Source organism: Terrapene carolina, unplaced genomic scaffold (assembly GCF_002925995.2).
Source record: "Terrapene carolina triunguis isolate 2854851 unplaced genomic scaffold, T_m_triunguis-2.0 Scaffold62, whole genome shotgun sequence".
Classification (NCBI taxonomy): domain Eukaryota; kingdom Metazoa; phylum Chordata; order Testudines; family Emydidae; genus Terrapene; species Terrapene triunguis.
Genome location: NW_020664413.1, coordinates 31,642,234 through 31,666,944, shown reverse-complemented (window position 1 = coordinate 31,666,944; position 24,711 = coordinate 31,642,234). Strand labels below are relative to the sequence as shown.

The following is a 24,711-nucleotide window of genomic DNA, read 5'->3' as shown; positions in this document are numbered from 1 at the left end:
TGGGGTTCTAATGGCCAGAGTGTCCATTGGTTTCCTATCCCAATCCAATGTGGGTGTTATTTCAGGAGCACTGACTATGAATCGGCTAGGCATACCAGGTGGCTTGATTTCCCAAATGTCTCAGTGAATAACCCAATCCCAGATGCATCCTCCCCATGGACCCGGCAGGATTCAGTATGTGGGAGCCCACATCCCTCTAACCGGTCCGTATGCTTGGAAGGAGCACTGTGAATATCCACACCTTCACCCGGAGAACCTCCAAGTATGCCTCCATGGCCATAGATCAGATGGTACTCCTGAAGTGTCTGTAAGGGCAGTGGGCCAGGCCTGGTGCTCAAGATCACTCCGAATGGTCATTAGCTGGTCATTCAGGAAATCCTGAACTTCTGAGCATGCCAAGTCCCACTGCAATGCCTTCCCAGCACCAGTGATATTTAAGACCATCTCCGTCAGCAACTCCTGGGTTATAGAACTAAGGGTGGAAATAACATACAGTTCACCAACCCCAGCCTGAACCTGCGTTAGCTGTGTTTCAATAATAAGACCAGTGGTTTTTTTCTAATTGACCTAATTTTTCCTTATGATGTTGGCTTTTGTGAATATTCCAAATTGCAGCTGCACTATTGGCCCCATCCCACAGGTGTCCAGTTAAATCTCTTCTCTTTTTGGGAGAACCCCAGGTCTTTTGCTGTGCTAGCCAAATGGCAGCTCCTTTAGAGCAATTTGGATATGTAAAGGTAATTTGAAAACTGGATAAGAACAGTGTGAACTTAATGGTCCCTAATGTGGCATTAATTACAGTCCACCGATGTCCTAACACATCTCTTCTTTGTGAAGTATTATACCACATCCGTTGGTTAAACACCTTTACAAAGGGCAGAAAGGCATTAATATCAATTATATAAATAGGGGTATATTACAATATGGTACAGGCTAAATCAGAGGCTACTGATTGGCTAAGATTTAAAAAAATATTACTTCCCCATCCCCACCCTAAGTTTGTTAAAAAGGAGAGGCTAAGGAATATTAAAAGTTTTATTTTCAGGTAGTTTTGGCTAGCTTCCACAAGGTATTCTTCGAGATTTCGTAGTCTTAGTTCACTTAGCTGTCCGGCAGTGAGGCAGCAAGGGAGAGGTTACTAGCACAATCACCTTGCTTGGTTGGAGGTTTTATTATGTCCTCAGGTGGAGAGGTTGTTTTCTTAGCAAGATCCAAAGGCACAGTGGGTCTGTCAGCTTTTTATCTTGTCCTTTTCTCCTGCTGTCCAGAAGAAACAGCAGCACCAGAAGGAGAAACAGCTGATCATCAGTCGGAGAATCATCTCACGGTGGAGGGGCCTTTTTGCAGTGCGAAGCGTGGGTCCAGGCAGTCAGTTCTTGGCACTTCACAGTGTTGATAGTTGACAGGACTTGATATGGGCCTTTCCAGCGCGGGGCCAGGGTGGTTCCTCACTGATGGACCTCTATGTAGATCCAGTCTCCTGGTTTCAGCGAGTGGCAGGGCTGCTATATATAAAAAGACCTAACACATTTCATTAGTGCCTGGCGATAATCAAGCATTGTGTCATCCATTAAAAGAATGTTCATCTGAGCCAGGGCCAGTAGGGCACTGCTGGTAGTTGCATCGGGTGCCCTGGTAGAAATTTTATGAGGGCTGAGTCCGGTCTTTCGATTGGGAGTGGCCTTCAAAGGGCATTTAGCCATACTGGATCTGTGAAGCTGCACATAACTCTTTTATAATCTGTCCAGGTATGCCAAATTATGATACAGAATTCTTAAGCAAAAGTTTTACAACAGTTTTGGCATCTGCCTTTTTACAAGAAAATACATTACTAAAACTAACACATACTTACAATGATAACATTTAAACATTTGAATAAAATCAATCTGAATATTTAGAAAAGGTCCCCAAAGAGGGGAAAGTACTGCCTGCCTAACATTATGTTGTTGGCAATAGTGCTGGGCCACAGAGGAAAAGTCTTATTTAATTGCAGCAGTCAACCCCCCCTTTGCTCACACGTGTCATCCGGTGATGCACGCGAGCAAATAGGGCCAGAGCACCTGAGGCGCATCCGTCTGGGGAGCGCCAAAGGTGATCAGGGTGTAAGGTGTACCCAGCAACACTTCAAGAACAATTTGCAGCTTTTTAGTTGATATCAGCTTTTATTTGCTATTTGTTACCAACACAGATTTAAAATCTTCCATTCTGCTGGCTTTGACTACCCTGCTGCAGCCACAACTTTGGTCTTTATTTAAAACAATTTAAATCTTGTAAAGCGTTAAGTCACCTTAAGGATTAAATGCTAAATACCAAAATTAAACAATACTAGTTTCTTTTGTTTGGCAAAAGTATTTTTTGGTTTTATAAACCCAAAACAACAGCAATTTATTTTAAACTTATAAAACAAAGATTGTACACACCAGGAGTGTTCTTTGGCAAATTTGACCAACTTTTTCATAGTCAAATGATTTCACTTATATAACCTCTTGCCTGGATTATTTACAGACATTCCTAAAGGAATGGCTGCAAAGAAACCAAGAATTTTTCTTTTATAACATTTTCTTTTAACATTTGTACATAGTTTCACTGCTTAATTCCCTCCAATAACTACAGAGTTAACTTCTCACTTGCTTTTTTTCAACTTCCTCAAACTGCGGTTGCCTGCTTATTTGGGCCCGATCCTTTTTTCTTTGCTGCATTATTTCTTTCCATGGGCACAGGCATTGTTTCACTACCAACTTAGCAAGGAGGGTGGGCCTTTTTGGCTAACCCCCCTTTTATTTATTTATATACACCTATTTACATACACACATTACATCTAGATGCATCTTATTTAATAATAACCTTAATTCTTTATGTCCGGACTTAATACAATCTTTTCTTGAGGCGCTAATAACACCTCAGCACCGGTGCATTATATAAAAAAAAAAAATAACAGGGCTAGGGACTACGAGAAAGGAAAGAAGAACAACAGCATAAACAGCATGATAAAACGGGGGAGTCACACTTACTGACCATAGGAATAATGACTTCTTATTAAATTAAGGAGGTAATAACAGATTGGATTCTTCCTTGGCCTGTTTTGATAGAGGATACTGCTGCACCTTGGGAAGGGGTCTTGCTGGGTTTAGGCGAATCTTAACGGGTTGGGCAGACACAATGCACCCAACCTGGTTGGCATGATCAGCTCACAAGGCCCACAGGGAGGGAGAGACCTTAACCAGCAGTTCCTATTGCAACAAGGAAGGGCTGGGGTCGGTCTTCTCCTAAAACTGCCAGGACCTCATTGTGTGTGGGACCAGGCACATCCAGATACACACCATCTGGGGTACAGCAGATTATACAATTTAATTTACACAGCAAGTCTTTTCCCAAAAGGTTAACCAGTGAACAAGGACTGAGGAGGAAAACGTGATAGTTAGATAAAGGACCGACAGAAACGGTCAGAGGTGAAGAGACGGGGTGGGGCACAAGAACGTTGCCCACCCCTACCGCTTGTGGAGTGGCCAGGGCGGTAGGGACATTCCCTTGTCCAATGGCCCATCTGTTTGCAATAATGACACGTGCCATCACTGGGTCCCCGGGGATGTGGACGGTGACCTTGGTTTGGCCTTTTCCCTCTCCCTGCATGTCCTGGAACTGGAGGGTCATTAACTTAGTTTCAATGTGGCGGTGATAGTGTTGGCTAGCTGCTAAAATTTCATTTAGATTCTTTCCTTTACTTGGTTTACAGGTGCTAATTTTGGCCCAGTTTGCTTTCTTTGGGCAGACTGTAAGAACTGCTTCCCACAGCCTGTTTCTAATCCTATTTATTGTGTCCTGGTCATGGCCAGGGTCCTCCATGGGCCACCAGGCTGCCTGATAAAGGCGATTTAATGTTTTCTTGGGCATGAATCCGTCCAGGAGTTGGTTTAAGTCTGCCCAGGTAGGGTGGTATCAGTGCATGACAGTTTTTAATTCTCCTTGGAATTTAACAGGGTCTTTTTTTATTTTCGGAAATTTTTTAAATTAAATTATACAATTCTGTGGGAGACCAAGGTGCATGCACAGACACCAAGGTCTCCTGACCTGAAGCGCCAATGCCCGGGAATTGGCGCAAGGGGAACATTTCTTCAGTACAGGGAGACACTGTTTGAGGGGTACATGTAAGGGCTTTTGATACTTAAGGCACTTGATATTTCTTGCCCTTGGGGCCAGTGGGGGCTGGGCAGCAGCTCCCTGCCTAGTTCTGTCTGGACGGAACTGCAGGCTAGGATTATCCCTAGTGTACCAGTTCCACCTGTTTAAAAATTTACAGGTTTAGGGACCATAATTTGAGTACATGTATGTGTCAGGAGTGCCCTTCTCTGGCATGGGAATCCACATAGATTCCCCCTGCCCCCATTATGGATACCTGGCAGACAATCACAACCCAACTCAGAGGCATCCACAAAGGGCTAAATATAAAACACCTAACAGACAAGCTAGCACAGTGGACAAAACGTACAACAAGACACACCACATTTACCGTGTGCCCTTTCGCCCCCTGTCACCATCATTCAGGGCATAGCTCTCAATCATTCCAGCATTCACACCAGAAGGGTTGGACATAAAGGTGAGGTCCCCGCACACCTCCTTCCGACAAAGAGCACCAGCCCGTCTTCAAGAAAACAGCGTCAGCTACCCTTGTATCTCTGGGATGGTGGGCGGATTCCTGGGACTCGCCCTCTCTCCGAGCGGGGGAGGGAGCCCAAGGCTCCAAGTGGGATAATCGGGGACAGGAACTCGGTCGCAGGGTCGGTTCAGGAAGGGGTCAGGAAAGAAAGACACTGTGGTCCCCGCACGCCTTCCTTCAGCACAGAGCACCGGCCCGTCTTCATGAGAACGGTGTCGGTTACTCTGCTGCCTCTGAGTCGGCGGGCGGTTTCCCGGGGCTCCCCCTCTCTCCGAGTGGGGGAGGGAGCTTAAGGCTCCGGGTGGGAAACAAGGAAAAGGGACCCTGCAACCCACACTCACTCACTACAAACGCCGGCACACAACCCTAGCTGGGCCCTAGCCCTCACCTACTGGCAGTTAGCAGCGCTTTCTGGCTTTTAGCCCCTACAGCTAGTTTTACGGCATTCACCGCCAACCTACCGCTGGCGGGAACTTTCGCTGGCCAACCTTAGGGCCACTCCGGGGGCACCAGAGTAATCGACCTTACTCACTTCCTCGGGGTCCGTAGTGGCCCCTACCTTGGGGGGTTCCAGCCCCGAACCTATGACAGACACAAAACAACCAGAACAAGACAGAACAAAAGGGCATCAGGCGTGTCTGTCAGCAAAAGGTTCAGATCCAGCGTGCAACTCACCCAATCCTGAGCCTATGGGCAAATCCTCCACCAGAAACCCACGATAGAGATTTCAAAAGGTCTCTTACCTTTCAGATGGGCTCTGGGTCTGGTGGGAGATTGCCCACGGTCCTCCGGTCTGGGGGAGTCTTCTGTGGATCCCGGACGAGCCCCCAAATTGTTTAATTAAAACAGTTGCACATGTTGGCACAACTTTTGTTGACAAAACTCAGTAGTGTAGACAAGGCCTTAGACCATGTCTACACTAGCACTTATGTCGGCAAAACTGTTGTCGTTCAGGGGTTTGAAAAAATAGCCCCCTTAGCCTGCCTAAGCGCTCATGTGCACAATGCTATGTCGTCAAGAGATGCTCTCCCACCGACATAGCTACTGCCGCTCATTGAGCTGGTTTTATTATGTCGATGGGAGAGCTCTCTCCTGTCAGCATAGCTACATGAGCGCTCTTCCTTCGGTACAGCTATATCGGTACAGCTGTGCTGCTGTAAATTTGTAAGTGTAGACGTAGCCTTAGACCAGCTGGATTACTTGAATCGGCAGGACCTGATAAAATGACATCCTAGAATACTTAAGGAACTGGCTGAAGAGATCTCTGAGCCATTAGTGATTATCTGTGGGACCTTGTGGAGAACAGGAGAGATCACAGAAGACGGGAAAAGGGGACTATATTTGCTCATCTATGAAAGGGGGAATAAGGACAACCCAGGGAATTATAGACGAGTCAGCTTAACTTTAGTACCTGGAAAGACAACAGAGCAAATAATCAATATGTAAGTATCTAGAAGATAAGGTGAGAAGTAACAGTCAATGTGGATTTGTCAAGAACAAATCATGTCAAACCAAGCTAATATCCTTTTTTGACAGCACAACAAGTCTTGGGGATGGGGGCAGCAGTAGCTGTGATATAACTCAACTTTAGTAAGACTTTTGATACTGTCTCATATGACCTTCTCATAAGCAAACCAGGGAAATACAGCATAGATCAGGGGTTCTCACAACAATTTTTTTGGTGGCCGCTCTGACAGTTTTTCCTAAAATACTTAATTAACTTTAGGAAAAACAAATAAATATGCACATATATCTGTCCACATCATTGTAATTTATTTATTTAGAGGTTTTTTTGCAGACTCAATAATAATGTACAGTTGAGTTTGTTTAGTCTGGAGGAGAAAAGACAGAAGACATGATAAGTCTTCAAGTAAGTAAAGAGGTTGTTATAAAGAACAGTGATAATTTGTTCTCCTTATCCACTGAAAACAGGACAAGATATAACTAGATAATACTTTGTCTTGCTTCAGTGCAGGGGACTGGACTAGATGACCTATCACCGTCCCTTCCATCCTACATTGCTATGATTCTGTGCCCGTAGTTTGAATTGTAAGTTTTCAACATCTGTACAGTGCTTTGGGATCTTTGAAAGCGAAGCATCATGTCAGTGTTATCAGTATTTAATTGAGAATATACAAGTGGTACGGATGTCACTGAACAACTGTTAGGATGAGAACACTTAATTACTGACGGTTTGATTCTACCACATTTGCTCAAGCTTAGTATGACTGAATTCAGGGGGCATACTACAGAATTGAATAAGGGTGGCAGAATTGGGCCCTGAGAAAAAACTGGGAAAAAAAAATACTGTTCTCATGGTGATGACTTAAGTGAACTAAAGTCCATTCTGATAAACACTTTTTTGAAGATACAGTTATCTTAACCTGTAGTCAAAATGGTTAGATCAGTGTTCAAGGGCTGAAAAGGCAAACAACAAAAGGTTGAGAATTATGCCAGAATTACATGTGGGACATCAGAAATGTGAACCTAGACACTAGAGGTTAATGGATAAATTTATCAATATTAATGCGTGGAATATTTTAGTTTGTGGTATGCTTTACGCTTGTTTGTGAGAGAACTCATACACAGTTTCCTCTTTTCTTCACTTTTCACCCCCTACACAGACTCTCTCAGTTTTCTGCTGGGAGAAGGTGACATGTATTGAAAAAATAAACTAGTTATCAGCATCATGTGAAGACTGTTTACACAAAGCTTTAAGAACATTCACTCCCAGAAGAGTTGTCTGAATTAAGGATTGGTGTCATAAAAGAGGCTGGTTTTATGATACTGTAAATATCTCTGGAATGAGATGACAAAGGGGAGAAAATATATGAGCTGCATTTAGGGAGGGATGGGGTGGAAGTGAACAAGCATTCATCTAGAATTTAGAGGAAGACAATTGCCTATTTCTGGATTAATCTAGGGAGAAAAGGAGAGTAAAAACCTGAGTTTCTATATTTTTTAAATTTAAAAATGAATTGACTTGGCCATGTTTGCTCCATTTTTGCATTCACTTTCCAGAAGCATTTTAGTGAAATGGAAATTTGTGAAAGGAGGATTTTAAGTGTGCTTGCTTGACTATTCATATATGGAAAATATGCCAGGTTTTGAAGATAGAGCTGTAATGGTATTAATGTTAAGACTTCCCTCTTATGACTGTCTGGCACCTAAATGTATCTGACACAGATTATTCCATTTTTTTGCTGGTATGTAAACTAAAGATCAGTAAAGACAGTGAGTATGTTTTTCATGGGACACCATTTGACAGAGGAGGGAGACAGTTTTCTAAAACCACTTGCCAGAGGCTTAGAACAGAAGCAGTCAAATGAGCTAGAAAAAGAGCTCACACTTTACAGCTTGGAGTGCACTTGCCGTTACTATGTTAAATGGGTCGAGAGGGAAAATAAATATAAATTCTCTGTCTAACCAACAAATCTTAAAGTAAGCCATTGTTCTTTTTATTATTTTTTAGCAATAATGCCTCAGCCAAGACCTGTGTCACAGAAAGGAAAATGTAACATTTTTGAAAAATCTTTCAACCTGATTATCTGTTACCTGTCCTTAAATTGCTTCCCCTTTCCAAGAGAATTTAAACTAGTTGCTACCTGAAGCCTCACTGCTTTTAAGAATTATACTTCTGAGAGGGGAGGAAAAGAATAACGTGACCATTTACAAGTAACCAATAGCGCTTGAATATCACATCCAGATAGCTGTTCACAACCAATCTGTAAAGTAAAATAATTTTCAAAGATTTTATTCTGTTAATTGGGAATCATTTAATGTGAGGAAATCATGATCTGCTTACAGACTGTCCATAAGCAGAGAGAGACTAGGACTGGGATTTTTCCAAAGAACTGAACTTCAGTGGGAGTTGAACACTTAATTCAATAAATTCTAAGGGCAAAGGGATTGTTATGATCATCTAGTCTTCCCTCCTGTATAACACAGTTCTCTTTGGTGTCATTGAAAATCCCAGTCTAAATTCACTGAGTAAATTATTTGTTGCAATCTATTCATTTGGCTTTGCTTATAATAATGCATATGCTTATTGTTTGAAGTTGATTAAATTTCAAATGATTACAGAATCATTAAATCTCTTACACTCGTCTTCTATATTCCACCTCCATGCATGTATTAAAATGACCTACATAGTTTTTTTATTAAAAGGGCTTGTGCTCTTTTTTTGCTGCTTTATTTTGTATAAAGAAGGGCCAAAGAGGTTCTTGTCCCCTTAAAAATAATCTGAAATGGCAAATCTAGCCTTCTCTGCCTTTGCTGGAGGAGGAGGAGGTCTCAGAGTTAATGTTGGAGGTATTTTTAGCCCTTAGTTTAAAGGGTTTGAGTCTTTTTTCAAAGACTTTTTCTCCCATGTGTTTTCAGGTTTTTGATTTAAACTGATATTAACAATAAGTTTTAAACAATTAGAATGAAAAAATCACTTTCCTTTCTCAGTTGATGAGGTTTCAACCCTTCTAGGTCTCCAGTCATCCATTGAGCCTTTCAGGAAAAACAGGAGAGATAAGACCTGCCTTCCAAAGTTTTAGCCTTCCTTTATAAAGCATAAAGAAGCAAGGAAAGGCATAAACCAATTTATGTTTTTCCTTTGTAAGTCACCTTTGAGGTTGCAAAAATTAGTTAATAATTGGTGCTGTGAAACCTATAGAAAATATATAAATCCTTGCGCAACTGAAGTCAATGACAAACTTGCTGTTTTCTAAGAATTTACTTTGCTCTTCAGTTTTAATATTGCAGCCTATTTCTGTAATGATTGCAACTGTTAGGACACTTGGATACTGTGGTGTGAGCAGTGAATAAGCTATGTAAATCTAGCCTCTGTTGAAGACAGTAAATATTAATCAGATTTTCCATTATATTTATATATTATATAATTATATTTATATATTATATTATAATCAGTAAGAGTTTTATGACTTAATTACTATTTTTCAAAAGTAGAAATTCTGCACTGGATGTTTTATTGCTCCTATGTGTTTCCTTTGAGCCATTTATGAGAGTTGGGTTTGTTAACCGTTTAACAGAAAGTAAATGATACACTTTACAAGGATATGAACTTTAATAGCATTTGCTATTATAATGTGTGGTTTCATATTGAATACAGAAACAACTTTACATTAAAGTAATTTTCCAGGTCGGACAACTCTGCATCCACTCATGAAGGCTAAGTGGTGAGGTGGTGGTCTAGATCCCATGATCCTAGTCCCTCTAGGGGCTAGTAATGGAAAAACTCCCATTTACTTCATTGGTGAATGACTAGCCCAGAGACCAGAACAGAGTGGTTGGGTCTTAATTAATTAACTTTATCTGTTCTGGTATATACTGTATTTCAAATGCTAAGCTATACAGGAGCTCAGTGACTCTGAGCCAGAGTTGTTCACTACTAAACAAGAGGACTGGGTTTGAATTCCAAACTCAGGGCTTGTCTACACAGCCCCCCCACCCCCCGCCTTTGGACTACCGGGGTGTGAATGCAGCGTGCACTAGCGTGCTGCACTGTAACTCCCCTGTGTGGACTCTGCAGGTGTGAATTAAAAGTTACCTTGTTCATGTTAATATTTTAATTCATGCTTGCAGCATCCACACAGGGAAGTTACAATGCAGTATGCCAGTGTGTGCTACAGTTCACACCTACATAGTCTGAACTGCATGGCCACATAGACATAACCTCAGTTCTTCCTGAGGCAGTGGGGACAGGAAGTGCTGTAAGCACTAGGGATGAATGAAAAGGCTGACGTTCAGATTCAGTGGTCCTGTTGTTCATATCATATTTGGGAATATTTTGACTTGGAAAAATGCATAGGCTGGGAAATCCTTGCATGATGTGAAGTAGGAAACACAAGGTGAGTGGATGCTGCACAAAGATACAAATAAGGTTAAGCACTAATTGTAGTCCTCTGCACTGAGGGTATGTCTACACTGGTGCTGGAGGTATAATTTCATCCAGCTAGCATGCTAAAAATAGCAGTGTAACTAAAAATAGTGATGTGAGAAGTGGGAGGGTCTAACATCTCCAAACATGATCCCATCTGAAGCCCTAGGTATGTACTTGGTATGTATACCCTATCACTTGCACTGCTGTGGCTACACTTCCATTTTTCATGTGTTAGCTCTATCAAAGCTACTGTGGGTACGTCTGTCTGAGCCAGAAGTTATACCCCTAGCTCTAATGTAGACATACCCTAAATGGTAACAGTCCTCAAGCCTTGTGTGCCTGCTCCCTTACCCTCAAGGATATAGGGAATAAAAATAGAGGGCTGAATGTGGGTGTGTCTCAAGAGACATGGGTTTAAGTGTGATCCTCAGCATACAAATGGGGTGCTGAGTTATGTGCTACTGTTTTGGTCCTTACTCTTTCTACTCAGCAGGAATACAATGGTAGCTATATAAACCACACTCGTATTGATGCAGAATCCCATTAATCTTGCTTCCTGATCTGCCCATCGCTTTTTACCTTGTGCTTGTGCACCTGCGCTGTGCAGGATCAAGCCCATAATAGGTGTCTAAAGCAAACAGGTAATGGTCAAGGTAAAGAAGACAGCAGGGAATCCCAAGAGTAGGCACAGAGGGGAGGAAAACTAAGGTTGGCTCTTTCTCTTTTTAAGAAGTTTCTTCACCTTTTATAAGATAGGCAGGGCAGAGAAATTAAGGCTATGTCTTCTCTGCCACAGAGGTGGGTGCTTGTACAGGGAGATAACTATTGCACATTGTTATCTCACTGTAAAATCCTTGTGGAGACAAGGCACCTGGGGCTTTTACCACAAGGTGGCTTGGCAAGGGCAGCACTATAGCCCCTGTTGTTGGTTTACTTCATAGTAAAACTACAGTGCCTGGTCTCCACTAGGATTTTACACAAGGATAGTTAATGTGCTAGTAAACCTGCAGCAAAGACACACCTATTTTTAGCTTTGGCTGGGTAGGTCACAGCAATATCCACATCTTCCTTTTCTTTCTTCCTGCTGCAGGTACCACGTCTGACCCGCGTAGAAGGTTTACCTTACAGGATTATTTAGATGGTGACATTAGATACAAAACATATAATTTACAATGGATTTCAGGTAACCAGTCTGTGTTGATTGAATGTTCTCTCTGCCTACCTCTGATATTTGATGTTGATGTTAAGGGCAGGCTGTACTTACCTAACTGCTCAGAGGTAGCTGCTATGTAGAGGAAAAGTCTGAACGTTTTTTAGGTTGCTGTTGTAGAATGATGCCAATAATACTAAAAGCAGAATGAAAATAATTGAAAACATAGGGCTTGATTGCACCCTTCAGACATGTCCCTGTGTTGCTGATGATGTGGAGGCACATTTCCCCCTGGATGCCAGAAGTGCACATCTGCTGCTTCACCCTTCTATAGGGAATAACGCACTCCTCCCTGTGCATCCATCCTACTCCTTGGGTCAGTGTGTGGAACCGGAGGAGATAGAACAAGGCTCCTTTCCCTTTTGGTGTGCTGAGTTCTCCAGGGGAGTAAGGTGGGGGCAGACCCTGTGATCCTCTGAACATAGGGACTGCACTTCTTACTGGCTCCTATGGCTTGTGCCCCTTCCCACTACATAAAGGCCCAGAGTTTTGAATTGTTTTGTTTTATATAGTCAGCTTTATAATATTAAATGGAAAATAATAAATGTTAAGAAACATTTTCATTTATTGTTGCCCAATGACATTTCTCTTGTTCCTTTAGGAAATCAATACCTGCACAAAACTGCTGACAACGACGTCGTGCTTGGAAATGCTGAGAATCAAACAATCTCAGAAGTTCTGAAAAATAGCACATTAGTATGTTTGCTCACATACTGTATATCTCAGACTTTGGGGAAAGTACTGCTGGATGTTTCTCTACGTAATCAATGTGTGATGTTTTTTCTCTTCTCTTTTGTTGATAGGCCACATATGGAGCAACCACAGCTATATTATCTCCTGACCAAAAATTTGCTCTTCTTCAATACAACTATGTGAAGGTACTAGCATGCTTTTTCTTTTTTCATGCCTATTGTATTTTATAGAAGCACTAAGAGAAAAAGAGAGAAGAGAAAGGAAGAGGAGAACTCTCACTTCCCAAAATTTGAATTCATTTTAAACTTTTGGTTGCTGCAGACAGATATAACAGGCAGGGCTGGTAGCACCACCTATTAAAGTTGTCCAACACTTCCCACTGTAAGACCCATTTTCAGTTGCTTATAACTTCGCCAAACTTTACAGTTTTAGTTGAAGATTTCCATGCCAAGTGTCTGCTTCAGGCTCAGTTCTGAAAAAATTCTACGAGACAGATTCGACATGATAAAGACACTCATATCCACAGTGAGGAACAGCCCACTGGTCACAGCCCACATATGCCTACAGCTTTTCGGTCAAATGGCAGCGTGCACGTTTGTGGTCAGACCACTTGCCTGCACATGCGTTGCCTGCGAGGATGGCTAGCAACCGTCTACAGACCAAACAAGCACAGGTTAAACATACGATTAACTATGTCCCCCCAGGTCGAGGACTCACTGACCTGGTGGACTCAACCACACAACCTGTGCTTGGGGATCCCATTTACACAAGATTCTCCATCACAGATGATCACAATGGATACCTCCCTCCTAGGGTGGGGAGCACACATGCAACATTGCACAATTCAGGGATTATGGTCCACAGCTGAGACAAGGGTACACATAAACCTGCTAGAGCTTCATGTCGTCTGCAATGCCTGCCTCCACTTCCTACCATTCATAAGGAACCAGAACATAAGAGTAATGACCGACAACATTACTTGCATGTTCTGTATAAACAAGCCAAGAGGGAGCCCGATCATACTCACTATGTACCGAGGCTATGAGCCTCTGGAATTTGTGAATCCAAAACAATATCCACATCTCAGCTTCCTACCTATCTGGATGCCAGAACACCACAGCAGATGAACTCAGCAGACATTTTCCCCACGACCACGAATGGGAATTAAATGACGTGATACTGGAATGTATATCCTGAAAATGGGGCCACCTACAAATAGATCTGTTTGTGAATGCCTGCAACCAAGTGTCTGAGATTCTGCTCCAGAGCAGATCTGGGAAGGTGATCAATGAGGGATGCATTCCTGACCACATGGAACACAGACCTCTTCTATGCATTCCCACCAATACCATTACTTCTACCCACTGTAATACAGAAAATAAGGACCGACAAAGCCAGAGTCATCCTAATAGTCCACACGTGGCCAAGACAAGTGTAGTATCCATACATAACACAGATGTCAACATGTGCCCCAATCACTCTCCTGCTCCAGACGGACCTGTTAACACAACGAGAGGGTCAAATGCAACATCCGAACATAGTGATGCCACACCTGAAAGCATGGCTTCTCTATGGTTCTCTAATGGCGAACTAAGCTGTTCTGAACAGGTCCAGTGGGTGCTACTCCACAGTAGAAAACATACTACACGTAACGCTTACCTACAAAAGTGGAAGAGATTTACAGCCTGGTGCACCGCCAGACAAACCACTGTAACATCTGCACTTTTCCATTGATATTAGACTACCTCCTGGAATTAAAACAATCTGGCCTCTCCATTAGCTCAGTAAAGGTACACCTCATGGCTATCACTGCCTTTCACCAAAAAATCGGCGACACTACAATATTTACTCACCCAGTCACCAAGCGATTCCTCAGGGGCATTCAGACCATCTATCCGGACGTCAGACCACCCACGCAACCCTGGGACTTAAACTTGGTCTTAATGGCCCTCACTTGGAAACCGTTCGAACCCTTAGCAAACTGCTCCCTACTACAACTATCCATTAAAGTGGTGTTCCTAATAGCGATCACATCCGTTAGATGTGTGGGAGAAATTGAGGCTCTCATGGCAGATCCGCCATACATGATCTTTTTTAAAGATAAAGTCACATTAAGAACTTAAATTTCTCCCCAAGGTACACTCGTCCTTCCACATTAACCAACCTGTAGATCTTCCAGCTTTCTTTCCCAAACCACATGAGAATGCATTTGAAGCTATGATGTACACCCTAGGCGTTAGAAGAGCACTAGCTTTCTACTCGGACAGAACCAAGTCATTTAGAGTTTCACCAAAACTATTCATAGCCATGGCAGAATGGTCTAAGGGTACCGCCATATCCACGCAGAGGCTCTCTAAATGGACCTCTGGGTGCATTCACCTCTGCTATCAATTAAAAGGCACTCAACCTCCAGTGGGGACCAAGATGCACTCTACTAGATCCATATCCGCGTTAGTAGCATTTCTAAACAATATTCCCCTTATAAACATATGCAGCCGCCACCTGGCCCTCCGAACACACCTTGGCCAAACATTACGCAAAACGGATACTTGGCTGGGCCGAGCTGTATTATTATCACTTATCCTACCAACTTCGAAGCCCCTACCATGCTAGTAGGGCACTGCTATACAGTCACCTGGAGTGGAGCACCCACAGGGACATCTCTCAAACAAGAAGAGAAGGTTATTCACCTTGTGCAGTAACTGAGATTCTTTGGGATGTGTCCCCCTGTGGGTGCTCCACTACCCCCTCCTCCCCTCTACTTCGAGTTCAAAGCAGAGTCTGCGGTAGAGAAGGAACTGAGGAGTCTGGGTTGTGCGTGTGCTAGATGAAGCGCCAACGGCGCGCGAGGCAGGCACTGCACGACCCATACGGGCACTGCTGCAAAACTATCCGAGCAAAGGGGCAGGGATGCACCATCACCTGGAGTGGAGTACCCACAGGGACACACATCTTGAAGAACTTCAGTTACTGCACAAGGTGAGTAATCTTCTCTTGCACAGGCAGCCCGAGTTCTGACATTTCCTAAATTTTGAGTGCTCAGTTTTGCAACATTCATGATATTTCTTTAATGTAAGGTGTGTGTGTGTGTGTGTGTAATAATGTATAGGGACAGATTTTCAGCTTTGCCAGCAGAAGCTGGACACAGAAGGTGAGGGAGCCATTCTTTGCCCCTACCCCTGGCATGGATTAGAACAGCCATTTTGCACCCTCTGATTATGGTCCCTGAAGGAATATATCTCAGTTTGTGATAGATGGAATGCATTTCTCTCCAGTCAGTCCCCCTGCCAACTATTTCCGCATTACCTAACATGTCCCTACACTAGCTCTTTGCCTCTGAGGATTCCTCCACACTGTGGGCTTCCTCTGCAGGAAGCTTATGGGAAGGTTTCACCTGAGCAGCACCAAGTGAACATATTGGGGCAGAGAATCTGTCCAATAATGTGTGTGCTGGCTGACAAAAAAAAAAAAAAAAAAATTAAAGACATGCCTGTATTCTGAAGGACTCAGTGGTAACTTACACAGTATGCAAATAGTAGATGATTTTCTCACAGAGCTCTTTCCACGTGGTCTGAATTTTTGAACAATGAATGCCTTTTATAAAGTACAAACTGCAAATCTCTGCAAACAATCATCTGTTCTTACACTTTTATGACTATGACTCAATACTTAATAAATTTTCATTTGGGGAAAAATACATTAACCAGACATATGAACTATCTTGCTAAGGATTTTACTTCTCTAATATTCTTAAACACATGAAAATCCAGCCAGTTATTCAATGTTGTTTTGTTTTTACCAGAATCCTGTATTTCTATGCTTCCTTTTTGATTATACATTAAAATTTAACTTTTCACTATTTTTTTTCTGCAGTATTACCCGTCATAACATGCCTCATTGCTTAGTAATCACATTAGACATACCATATATTCATGATTTATTGGTGTGTGCTGTTTTGTTTTCTGTTGTCATAAAAGTTAACTTCTGTGTACCAGAAGCTAGTCTTTAAATTCTTGTACAATAGAGCCATTGAAAGGTATGCATCATATTAACCCTTACAATGCTGGCATTTCCCAGAGTGGCAATGAAATGAATGTTTAGTTCATATTAGAGTTAGGTCTGAAGCACGAAAACAGGATGCAGTTTTCAAACCACCTTTTCCCCCCCATTTTCAGTGGTCTTTGGATACAGGGTTTTTGTTCAGCACCCGTCTCTACTTAGTATATGTTTTAATAATATCTGCTCAGCATTCATTTGATTATAGCTCTGTTAGTTTAGTCTGTTAATCTGATTGATCCATTGATCTAATCAGCATTTTTATGGTACCTATCACTGTAGAATTTAATCACTTCAAATGGATCACAGAGATACAGTGAAATCAGTCCTGAAGAGATAAGAAAATGCCAGCATTGTAAGGGTTGACATGATGCAAAACTCTCAGTGGTCAGGTTGTTAAAGGATTAAAAGATGAGCTTCTGGAATAGAGAAATTAACTTTTATAACAAAAAAAACCCCTAACACAAATCAATAAATCATGAGGACATGACCATCTATTATATGATAGCCATGTGGCCAGTAAGCACCAAGACAAGTGAGTAGGTAAAGTTAAAAAAAAAAACCTTTTGACTGAATGAGAACGTATAAAGAGTAAATTATTTAATAGTCTGCTGCTATAGAACAATCATTAAACATCATAGAGTGTATTGTAGCATATTGGTTTTGTAAATAGCTACTGTTTTCTTTTGTTTTACTGGAAAAATAACAAAACAGTAAATGTATTATTTAATAGCAGCAATAGATGGAGATCTATAGGCCACCTACTTTGATATCCTGCCAGACAGCATCCCTGTGTAGGGTGAGGGAATAGGATGGTACATGGGGATCCCAGATAGGATCCCTTGAGCCCCATATACCATCCTATTCCCTCACCCTACTCATACAACCCCACTGGAACTACATGAAGCTAGATCTCTGCAGACTGCAACACGCAGAAGTGTGGGATGGGATGGATTTCTATGAAAATCTAGGTGGGAAATATAACAACTTGGAACTGTTACCTCTTCCTCGCTGAGTCATTCCTGGGAGGCAGCGGGACCATGAAACAACTGAATGCTTAGTGAAGTAGCATGACATTGAAGGACAAGTGCCAGAGAAACAGCAGAGGTACCAGTCAGACAGTGGGAGGGGACTCAGGGAAGCTGCAGGGCTACTCCAGTCTCTGCACTGAAGACTTGCTTCAGTTTTGCTACAGACCTCTAGTGATGGAAAGGATCATGCCTTGCCTAAACTGCAGTCCCCCAGTTCCCTAGATCTCTCGATCTCTGATCGTAATCAATGGTCATCACTTTGGTATCTGGGCAGCTCCCACCAGAGAGGATGGTTTAAGGAAAGCTCAAGATGAACCTTGCAGAATTTTCTTTCCGCAGCCTCTCCTGCCTTTTCCATGGGTGAGGACAGTCTGGCCCATTGGTAGTCACGAATGCCTGTTGGTTGTGTTCACCTCTCCCAAATGGGAGTCTGAGGAGGTGTCAGATATTATTGCCAGTAACTCATAACACATTCACAGGACTCCTAAAGTCAGTCATGGTGATCTAGTTTCTCAATATAAAAATGATTCTCTTGCAGCTCTGGAGGCATTCATACACGGCTTCATACCACATCTATGATTTAAATACAAGGTCAGTAGCTATTACAGAAAATTCATATAGTCTGAAGCTACTTTGCAATGAAATGACATTCAACTGATTTGTCTTTCTTATACGCTTTTTGTTTTGTTTTTCCCTAGATCTTTAGTAACTGAGAATCTACTGCCTAATTATACCCAGTACATATCCTGGTCACCTGTTGGTCACAAACTGGTTAGTAAATATAAGTGTAATGAAATTTCTGCAGTGCATTTCCAATACCACTGTCACACTGTCTGGAGTGGCTCATGACCATGAGTGCCTATCTCAGGGCAGACTGTCAAAAGCAGGGCAGATACTCCAAACTTGTATGTTCTATAATAAGATTTCACCAAGCCAGCAACAAACGTGAACTCCTGAAGTATTACAGTAGTCTGATAATGGAGTCACAGACAGTCCCCATAGATGCCAGTCTATTTTGTCACCCAGGCAAGCTGGACTATGTGATAGATTGTCATTTTTGGTGTAAGTGACAACACATTCAGGTTACACCCAGTCCTCATACACCAGTCACTCACCTAGGTCAATTTGCATCCTAGATCTCACACTAAAGACAACACTGGTAGCCAATTCTGTTGTACACTAACTAAAAGTTTATTAGCTAGGAAAAAGAAATGAGAGTGATAGAGAGGATAAGAAGGTAAAATATATATGCAGATGAGTTGCAGTCTATAATTTGAAATGGTAGGCGAGATATAGTAATCTACCAGTTTCCCAAAAGTCTCTCAGGGCTATCCATAGTAACTATGGGGATCTCTGTCTTCTCGTTCAGTTATTCTGCCCTGTTAGAATCCAAACAGTTCAGAGGTGAAGAATTTTTCCCTGTGTCCATACTTATAGCTTCTTCTTACAGAAAACTAGCTGACAGGGTCACTACCCGTGTGGGTTTTTTCTTTGATGATGGAGAGTGAGGAATTCATTTAGTCTTTGATCTCCAATTATCACACATAAAGACCACTTGCTTTGAAGTTAGTACTTTTCTGTTAAAGTTCTTCATTTGCATTCCACAAGGCTTCTTTCTCATTTGATGGGTTATTTAGTTACAGGGGTATACACAATGTAAATGTTTGCTATTATATTATAAGAAGATACAGATAAGAGAAAACAAAGCATGTAGCATCCCATTAGTTTTTGTGAAGTTTAATCACTAAATACATTCTAATACATTTAACAATCACTTTGATCTACATAAATACACAGTGAATTGGCCTGGCTTCCAGTTCTGCTTTTGTAAGCATTCAGGGAGGCCTGGGTCTTTGGCATGAGTTGGCATCTAGTCTGCTAGCATCACAACCACAGTATGGATATCATCATAGAGGGATGATGCTCACATTAAGCACAGATTTGTGATGATGGTGGTTTTCCACTGCTGGAGAAAAAGGTCAAATAGTTCCTTTAAAGTTACTATTGCTGTTGGAAGCATTGCAATGCCTTAGTGATTTTTCTGAGCAATATTTCTGTAAATAGTGGAGGCTTTGGGCCCATCTATACAGTCTACAAAACAGCAGGAAGTAATACCCCACTCCAGAAATATTGCTTGCCAATGAACTGTGTGCTTTCTCAGGGTCAAATTCTCATCCTCTGAGAAAAGCCTGAGTAAATGATCTTTAATTGGGGGTGGGAGCTATAGAAGTGTTAGGGGGACAGAATCCTCCCTGACCCCAAATCAAAACACAGGATGTAAAGCCATTGTCCAAAGACTGCAGCTACTGTCCGCAGCCTCTAAGCTGTCATAGCAGCTGTGGTCTATAATGAATTCCTTACATGGAGTGTTGGTCTGTGGATTCCCTACCCTGTACCGGAGATGCTTGCTCCCATGACAAGCTAACCAGATAAATAGCCTTTGTGCATTCTTGTTGGCTGTGTCAATGGCCTAGAGATGCTGAATAGGGTTTTGCACATCTTACTTTATACAGAGCTCCTGAAAAACTACAGGGTCCTGCCTGCTGTAAAAAGTTGTCAAAGGAGTGCACCATCCTTACAAACTTTACATGATAACTAAGGCCCTTGCCAGTGTTTTATCAAAGAGCTTACAGCTTCCATTGTCAGGCAGGTGAAATAAAACACAATTACACTAAAGAAAGAAAATAAATCCACATCTAGAGACAATATTAATAATAGGGCTTTAAAAACTTAATACAGATCAATACAAGGGAGACAGTGTAGCTGAGTGAATAGAATACTGTACTACAACTTGAGAGATCTGCGTTCTGCTCCTGGCTTGGCCTCTGGGTGACCTTGAGCAATTCACTTTACCTCATCTGTAAAATGGGGGATGATACTGACCTCCTTTGTAAAGCGCTTTGAGATCAACAGATGGAAAGTGCTATAGATGCACTTATCTCTTGATTATTAGCAACACCTGATGATTTTTCCCCCCAGGTCTCTGTTCATGACCACAGGCCAGATCACTCACTACTCCAATGTTTTCTGTTACTAATTAATTTAATACTAATAAATAATGTTTTTATTTAAGTGCCTGCATTGTATTTGGTGAAATGTAACTGTCGAAGATAGTCCCTGCCATCTGAAAGAGCGACAAATAAGACAGTGGGAAGGGAATAGGAAGGAACTCTGACTTGTTCTTGCATTGCATTCTAACAGTAACTATTGTAATAACTAAGTTTTTGAGGTTTTTTACAGGCATATGTGTGGAATAATAACATTTACATAAAAGAATCACCAGGTGTGTCGAGTGTGCAGATCACCACAAATGGAGAAGAAAATAAAATTTTTAATGGAATAGCTGACTGGGTGTATGAAGGTAATTACCTACATATTTTATCTTACAAGAAAATGTAGAAACTTATTTGGTAGTCTGTTTAAAATATGTAAAAATAAATACCTGGAGGAAAGAGAGCACCTTAAATGGTATCAACACCTAGCTTATACTATATAGAACTTGTCAGCCACAGAAATCAAAATGCTTTAAAAAGGAAAGTGGGTATCATGATACCCGTTTTGCAAATGGGGAAACAGAGGCATGAAGATGTGAAATGACTTGATTAATGTCACGTGGCAGGTCAGTGGTACATCTAGGCATAGAACCCTGGTCTTGTGCTTTCTAGGCCAGTGCATTATCCTTTGGACCAGGCTAACATGGAGGCAGTGTTGCCTAGTGGGTATAGCACTGGACTGGGAATAGGACCTTATGAGTTCTATTCCCAGATCTGCCATTGTCCTGCTGGATGACCTTGGTCAAGTCACTTCCCTGCTTTGTGCTTCAGTTTCTCCATCTGAAAAATGGAAGCAAAGCACTTTGACAACTATGGATGAAAAGTTCTATAAAAAAGCTTGGTATTCTTGTAAATGAAAAACCTACATGTTAAAATATAGTAATTTAATAAATGCAGTGTTTTCCAAAATATTTTGCTTGCTCTGCCTCTACCCCATGGGTGGTGTAGGGATAGAGCTAGACCTCTGAATTGTTCCCATAGTCTCAGCTTTCATTAAAAAAAAAAAACCTCTATCCATTATCCTTATGAAGAGAATCTTCAAAACGTGAATGTAATCAATGCAGAGACAACTGCCTGAATTTGTAGAAAGCCTGAAATAACAGCTGTGAAGTGTGAACTTCCCCTGCACTTCAGTGAGTACTGACTCGTATGCATGCCAAGGATACTTAAAATGTCAACATTGTTAACTATTTTGCTGTTAATCAAAGTGTTGGAAAGGAGAGGAAGTCTGTTATGAAGATTTACTCCAGTGTTTTGCAAGATGTAGGTGGAGTAGGTTTGAAGGATAAGCTGGGATATCACGGAAGATTTATAAATTAAGGTGTTTAGGCCTTTCACACCACATGAGGTTACAAGGGGGCACAGCTGGTTTCATTTTCCTTAACTGGAGCTCAGCTTTCAAAAGTTTGGGAAATACTGTATTAATAGTTTAACGATTACTGAGGCCACATGTGCTTGGTTTTAGTTATGGCCATTCCATTCACTGGCTGTTTGGACATACTGGGCCAAATTCTACCCTGTGCAATTCCATTAAAGTCTAACCAGTGAGGTCAGTGGGGTTCCATGATCGTAAATCTCTGCAGAATTCATATTTGTTTTCTGTGTGCATAGGTTAAAACAGGAATGTATGCCAAATTTTTAAATGTCTGGCTTTACCTTCCACGGTTGGATTTGGCAGTAGATCTGCTTTACTTCCAGATAACTTGGTTACAAGATTGAAAGCTCATTTGGGAATTTTATACATCATAAAGTGGTAAAGGTTTTATGTTATTTTAAAATGCATTTATTTTGTAAGGGGAGTGTGTGATAGATGACGGGACTAGCACCCAGTACAGATTTTTTTTTATTATTGCAGCCAGATTCAGGAAGTATAACTATAAAAGGCTATTTGTTGTAAGCATTCATTTACTATGTAATTCTAGAACCCAGGCAAATAGTCTGTACTTCAGTTGCTGAACTTCAGCATAAATCTGTGCAAAGCAAATTAGAACAATAATTCAGATGCAGACTCCAATTTAGCAGCTATTACTTCAAAAGAACGCCTTTGCATCTCTTTCAGAGGAAATGTTTGGCACCCATTCTGCTCTGTGGTGGTCTCCAAATGCCAGTTTTCTAGCATATGCAGAGTTTAATGATACAGAAGTTCCTGTTATGGAGTATTCCTTTTATGCAGAAGACACGCTGCAGTATCCAAAGACCATTAAACTCCCATATCCCAAGGTCTGTGTTATTTATTAAACATGGTTGTTCAGCAGTTTGGGACTATTCTCTTAATCATTTAATCACTTCCTGCTAATGAAAATATTGTCTGTCTCTCCTCAACAGCTTGCTGTGATTACTCTTACTGAAGTCAACAGCATCTGGCAATGTTAACGTATTTTTATTATCTTCAGGGGGAAAAAGTCTGATTTAAGGTTTTGTTATTTCTCCAGAAGCACTGAAGGGATGACAAGCAGTGATGGAGATAGTGAGGCATGCTGTTCTATGGCACTATGCATGAGGGTGTTGCATGGGCTTTAATTAATAGAATTCTCTCCTGCAGGCCATAGAACCTCTTCAGAGCTACAGCCACAGCCCCTGGTTGCTGTGTGCCTTCCATAGAGGAAGGAGGGGTAATATTGGCCAGTGTGTTTCATAGTCACAGAGTCACTGTCCACACCTATGCCCAGGGCCGTCCTTACCCATATGCCACGTACGCAGCTGTGTAGGGCACCAGGAAATTTGGGGCACCACATTTCCTGGTGCCCTGCACAGCTGCATGCTGCTTCAGCCCCTGCCCCGCCTCTTCCCCATGGCTCCCGCCCCTGCTCCGCCCCAGCCCTGCCCCCACTCCACCCCTTACCCAAAGCCTCCACCCTGCCCCGCCTCTTCCCACCCTTGCTCTGCCCCAGCCCCGCCCCCACTCCACCCCATCCCCAAGCCCCCGCCCCTGCCCTGCCCCTTCCCTGCCCCAGCCCCGCCTTTTCCCGCCCCTTCCCTGCCCCTGCCCCTGCCCCAGCCCCGCTCCCACTCCCCTGAGGAATGCAACAGGGCTGGGCCTGCACTCACTAGCGGCAGGAAGGGCAGTGGCCCAGCCCCAGCTGTGCCGCTGTGAGTGCTGGGGGGTGGTTCCTCCCTGTCCTCCAAGCCAGCCCCGCCCCCTTCCCCCGCATGGAGGCCTGCCCCCCCCACAGGTGGGCTGCGTAGCGCCCCAGAATAGCTAGTGACAGCCCTGTCTATGCCCTTCTATCATTGATATCTTGGAGTGCACCGCTTCCTTCCACCAGTTCCACTGCCAGATGGCCACTGTATGCCCACAACGCAAGGAGAATTTGTCCCTTAGGTAGCAGAGTGAATGGGGGAAACTGAATGAAGGACAGCAAGGCGTAATGAATCAGAGAGGCACATACACAGAAGAAAAGCTGGTTGAACTTCATTTGGTGATGTTGACACTGGTCCAGCTGGTAACGGCCGGATAGTTGACTAATAGCATCAGGGATCCCAACTTGAATATGGCCGTTAATAAGCTAAACTCAGCAGGTGTGGAATAAGGTTTGCATTTACATAGCACTTTCGGTCCACAAATCTCAAAGCAAATGTTTCTGACTGGGAGGCCAGGGAGAGGAAGAGAGGTGTGTGAGAATCAGGAACATTTCAGTGGTACCATAAAAAGCACCATCCTCAGTGAAATCATTGGGTCATGTTTTGGGATGTTTCAGTCAATAGCTCCCAAGAGATTGATTGTTTTAATTTCTCATTTGTTGTGGGCTTTGTGACCAAGTAAGGAAGGAGATACTGGCGATGTTTTTGTTGGATAAGGATCTCACCAAGGGACACAAGGTAGTGGATTTGTTTGCTTCTTCACTGAACTCCGCAGAAGTATGTATCTCTTTTAGCATGAAATATTGCTGGTCTTAGGAGGGATCAGCTATGAGTTTTTAACTCCAATTACTGGCATTTCTGGGTGATTCTCATTTGTAGAGGAATCAATGACCTGAAAGGGATGGTGCTGACTTCTCTTAGAGGAGAGGGCATCTGCTCAGGAAATATATTACTGTGAGATGTCAGAGCTTCCTGAATCCATGGTGAAGGGTGGTTACACACACACACACACACACACACACACACACACACACACACACACA

General features: G+C 42.4%; 1 protein-coding gene across 1 annotated transcript in view; it reads left to right on the top strand.

The window, feature by feature from the left end:
• The window catches only part of DPP4 (dipeptidyl peptidase 4), a 78,187-nt gene that overhangs the window by 5,673 nt on the left and 47,803 nt on the right, over positions 1-24,711 (top strand). The window contains exons 3-9 of the mRNA XM_024203766.2: positions 11,635-11,727; positions 12,356-12,450; positions 12,558-12,632; positions 18,073-18,125; positions 18,233-18,305; positions 20,775-20,895; positions 22,647-22,807. Of these exons, the coding sequence (XP_024059534.2) occupies positions 11,635-11,727; positions 12,356-12,450; positions 12,558-12,632; positions 18,073-18,125; positions 18,233-18,305; positions 20,775-20,895; positions 22,647-22,807 (671 nt within the window). The remainder of the gene's footprint in view (positions 1-11,634; positions 11,728-12,355; positions 12,451-12,557; positions 12,633-18,072; positions 18,126-18,232; positions 18,306-20,774; positions 20,896-22,646; positions 22,808-24,711) is intronic.